This window comes from Carassius auratus, unplaced genomic scaffold, assembly GCF_003368295.1.
Source record: "Carassius auratus strain Wakin unplaced genomic scaffold, ASM336829v1 scaf_tig00215906, whole genome shotgun sequence".
NCBI classification, from domain to species: Eukaryota; Metazoa; Chordata; class Actinopteri; order Cypriniformes; family Cyprinidae; genus Carassius; species Carassius auratus.
Window position 1 is genome coordinate 396,941 of NW_020528302.1, and position 4,135 is coordinate 401,075.

At 35.6% G+C, this 4,135-nt stretch overlaps 1 protein-coding gene across 1 annotated transcript; it reads right to left on the reverse strand.

Annotated features, from left to right (window-relative positions):
* Nucleotides 1–612: 612 nt before the first annotated feature.
* On the reverse strand, nt 613–3,845 carry LOC113096292 (fucolectin-4-like). Its single transcript, XM_026261655.1, has 4 exons — nt 3,840–3,845; nt 1,410–1,431; nt 857–1,139; nt 613–763 (listed from the first exon to the last, which is right to left on the reverse strand). The coding sequence occupies exons 1-4, from the start codon at nt 3,843–3,845 to the stop codon at nt 613–615; spliced, it is 462 nt and encodes a 153-aa protein (XP_026117440.1).
* Nucleotides 3,846–4,135: the final 290 nt, after the last annotated feature.

Genomic DNA, 4,135 nt, shown 5'->3' on the forward strand with positions numbered 1-4,135 from the left:
TGGTAGAATTAATGTTTCCAACTATAACTGTTCAGAATGTATAGTTTTACTACATGTAATTTTTAAAAAATGTGTAACTATTCAATAATTCAATGTTGAATTTAAATATAAAAATAACTAGTTATAAAAAAGTTATTATATATATTACATTTACAAATATGTTTAACAATTGTATATTTTTCCAAACATATTTAAAATGATTATTTCAAATCATATTTTTGTTGAGATTTGAGTAATATCACTGTATATTCTACGCAGTGACGCAATTTTGCATCATGTAATGACATCATCACCCAATGATATCATAACGCCATTTAGCAACTTTTAGCAACAAATCAACCTGCCTTTAGCAACTTTCCCTGAAAATTATTTGGCAACACTGCTGCTCGCGAAAAAAACTAATCTGTACTTCCAATAAGAATCTGTGTGATCCAGAGTTTCCCATGAGGGCAAAAAAATTCCCCACGTAGATTTCACTGTATGTTCAAGTTGATCATGCAAATTCGACCAACAGAAAGATGCTAAGCTTAAAAGTGATATCTTTGTGAGCTGTGCTTCATACACCTCTACACTATTAACAATGGATGGACCGATTTTTTTCAGCGTGAAATTTCACAAATTACCTGTTCCATAAACTTCCACCTCACACAGTGTGAGATACTTCTGGATGCCAGGAAGGTACATGTTCACATAACGACCTTCCATTCCCCCACAAGAGAAACTGACAGAACTGCCTGCTGGGACAAGTGAAGTGACACCACATCTACAGAGAGAAGGAGAGAAGCCACGACACAATCAGCTGACCTGCTCAAATCCAGTTCTCCTGACACGTTCATAACTGTTTTCATAACTTCACCTGGGATTGTTGTTGCCATTGTTTTCCAGAGAGTTTCCGATGCGGATCTCTACTCCAGCAGTTCGCTCCGGACAGCAGTCAGCTCTGTTGGTGACGGTCACTTTGTAAATGTAGTAAGAATCCAGCAGGTCAAGCCTCCACCAAGGGTTGAGCTCGATATCTGTGTGGGAGCAGCTTGAAGCTAAACCTGGAGCGTATCTGATGCCGTCGAGGGCGTTTGAAGCTCCATAGATGTAATCATATGTGGATGACTGTACAGCCGTCCCTTTTAATGCCAGATTCTCTACATTTAAAGAGACAGAGGCTTAAGACTCAAACATGAGAAGGTTCAATACAGTCCATTTGGGTCAAAATATTCAATTCCAGTCCAAAACACTCTATTCCATTTACTACTACATTAAAATCTGAAGTTAATATTTTTAATGGATCTACACTAACATGACCTAACCACAAGCAGTTGTATTTTATTACCAACATTATCAAATATTAATAAATACTATAAGTTCTGTATTGGTTAATGTTACTCAATGCATGTTAACTAAAGGGACATTACCTTCCAAGTTTTCTGAACTCCCCTGAATGGAAAAGACACCTGTTACAAAAACAAAATATTTCCATTGCTTTCTGGGATGTAGAACAAGTTTATGTTGCATTTGATTCTTTCTTATTTCATAAAGAATATCTAAACAGCATCTGATGTGTGTCATTTATACTCACCCAAAAGTAAGAACAGATAAGAGAGTTCCTCCATCTTGTTTGTTAAAGATCATTAACCAGATACCTGTGATGGTCAGATATGACAAGAGCATCCATCCCTCCTTTTATCTGTGTTTCTCTTAGCAGCTTGAGTCTCCACCCTTAGGACATTCTGACTGGCAGCTTGCTGAATATATTTCACACATCACAGGACCTCCAGAATTGCTTTTCTCAGAACACCTCTCTTGTCAAGTCTGATTTACTAAACAAATCTGGCAAAATACAAATGAAGATGTGGATCTAAAGGATTTTTACAGAATAGTACACCAGGTTTCTTACACCTTCCAAGTAAAATTCAAGCTCTTCCAAGGACATTAAAATTTCCAGCACTTTACAACTGTGGTAAATTACCTTTTACATACATACTCTTACCTCAGTTAAAGCACACTCACAGATACAACACAGACACAACTTACTTGTAAATCGCTTGGATTTTTAAAGGCACATTAACAATTTACATTGTTCTAAACAAAAATCAGTATTGAAAGCTGTTCTTAAATGTATACCAAAAAACACTTTCATTCATTTTCACTTTTCTCTTTAATCACGACAGTCTTAAGATTTAGTTTAACAGAGCAGGGAAAATTTTGTTTACCTTTATATGCTCGAAGCGCACACTATCCCATGGAAAACAAAACCAAGCAGACTTAACAAGGGGCTACTCAAATATTTAGTTCTCGGTTCACCATAATTTATCATTTCGAGCCATCACTGACTGAAGCAGCAACCTCCGGCAAGAAGTTTTTTTTTCTTCCTTTTTTTTCTATCCTCTATCGGAGGACAGGGAAAGGGCACGTGTTAACAAAGAGCACACTCAAGCCACACGCGCACAATACAATGCTGCTTATTTTATGAAAAAACAATGATTAACCAGAAAACAGAGGATGTCACCTAGTGACGTCATTTACACGTGCGTTACACGTCCATCATGACCCTCTGTGAAATCCTTGTGGAATATGCAAAAGCTGTGCTTGATTAATACTGCAATATTTAATTAAAGTGCACCAAGTAGTTTTTAAGAGGTTTTAAAGGGGTTGTGAATAGACGTCCACTGATGTCTTTTACACGTCTCGTCATGGTTTGTGAAAAGATGTCCAAGCAAGACTAGCAGGAAAAAAAAAAAAAATTATATACAAAGTAAATATATTCACTTTATCTTGTTTAAAAAAATTATAATCACAAAGAGCCCAGCGTAGTTAAGTGATTGCAAAGCAATGCTGCAATTTAGTCATTATTTCAACCTGTTTTATGTATTTGTTGTTATTATTTTTATTGAATCTATGCATATACATGTAAAACAGATATATACCCGGTCACAATTTCGGTCTGAATTGGATGTAATTGCCAAAACGGTGCTGCAAAGGTGTAGACACAAAACATACTGATATATTTCATGATATCACAAAATCCCGCGATAGGATAGATTATCTCGCGAGATCTCGCTTTCTTCCGGAAGTTCTGGTACATCAAGCAGGCAACAACCACGAGGAGGAGAGGACTCGAAGAGGACTCTTGGAGCGAGATTTGTCAATATAAATTACATAAAATCTACTGTGGGGTAAGTACATTTTGTATTATTTGATTAACGTGCTTGAGTTTTACTTGTTTGACACGAAGGAACTGAGAGAAATGATGCCCACGTTGTCATCTGAAATTCACTGAGTATGGCTAAAATTAGCTAACGTTAGAAGGCTAAAAGTTACTTATATTGATGTGATTTTTATTTGTACGCTTTAATTAATTATTCAGGGGACAACACAGCCCTCCTGTCTTATCAGAAATGTCCTGTTCACTTTCTCACAGTTACACTGTGAGTGTTTCTCAAGGGCATCACATTAAAGCATAACACCTTTTGTACAATAAAAATAAAATCTAATGCTTGTTGATTACCTTTTCCCCCCTAATGTTTCATTCATGATTCATTCATCTTGGTCCAAGTGTTTTGTTTTTTGTTTTTTTTGTTTTAGCTGTAGACCATAAAGATATTTAGAAAATAAGTGCATGTCATTTATCTCAAATGTTTTATTTTATTTTAAAAAGAAATGTATTATCTTGCCTCAGATGCTGTGAAGAGGTGGAGACTCTGAATGGGATGTAGCAATGACAGAACACCTGAAGCTTGCTCCAGGAAGAGATGGGGGTGGAGGTTACAAGAAATGAGCCAAACAACTGTAGTGTGTTTAAGGGATAGTTCATCCAAAAATGAAAATAGTCATAATTTTCTCACCCTCATGTTACGATCATAATAATTATTCCTACAGTGGCAGTTAATGGATTGTTAGATCTGCTTGGTTCCAAACATTCTTCCAAATATCTTTGTGTTTATAAGACAACTGTGTAAGTCAATGACAAGATTAATAAAGAATTGATAAAAAGACACCATCTTTTAACATTCTAGTAGAAAACATTCTCAGAAATGTAATATTGTAATTAATGTCGGTTCTATACAGTTTAAAATCATTTACACCACTTTGATTTCATAAATAGCAATGATTTCAAACATTTTATGATGAGGGTCTTATG

Excerpts from the sequence above, each read along its gene's own strand:
- LOC113096292 (XM_026261655.1), bottom strand. Across the intron at positions 1,140-1,409 it reads GAGTTCAGAAAACTTGGAAG|AGAATCTGGCATTAAAAGGG; the intron begins GTAATGTCCCTT and ends CTTTAAATGTAG. Across the intron at positions 764-856 it reads AATGGCAACAACAATCCCAG|ATGTGGTGTCACTTCACTTG; the intron begins GTGAAGTTATGA and ends TTCTCTCTGTAG.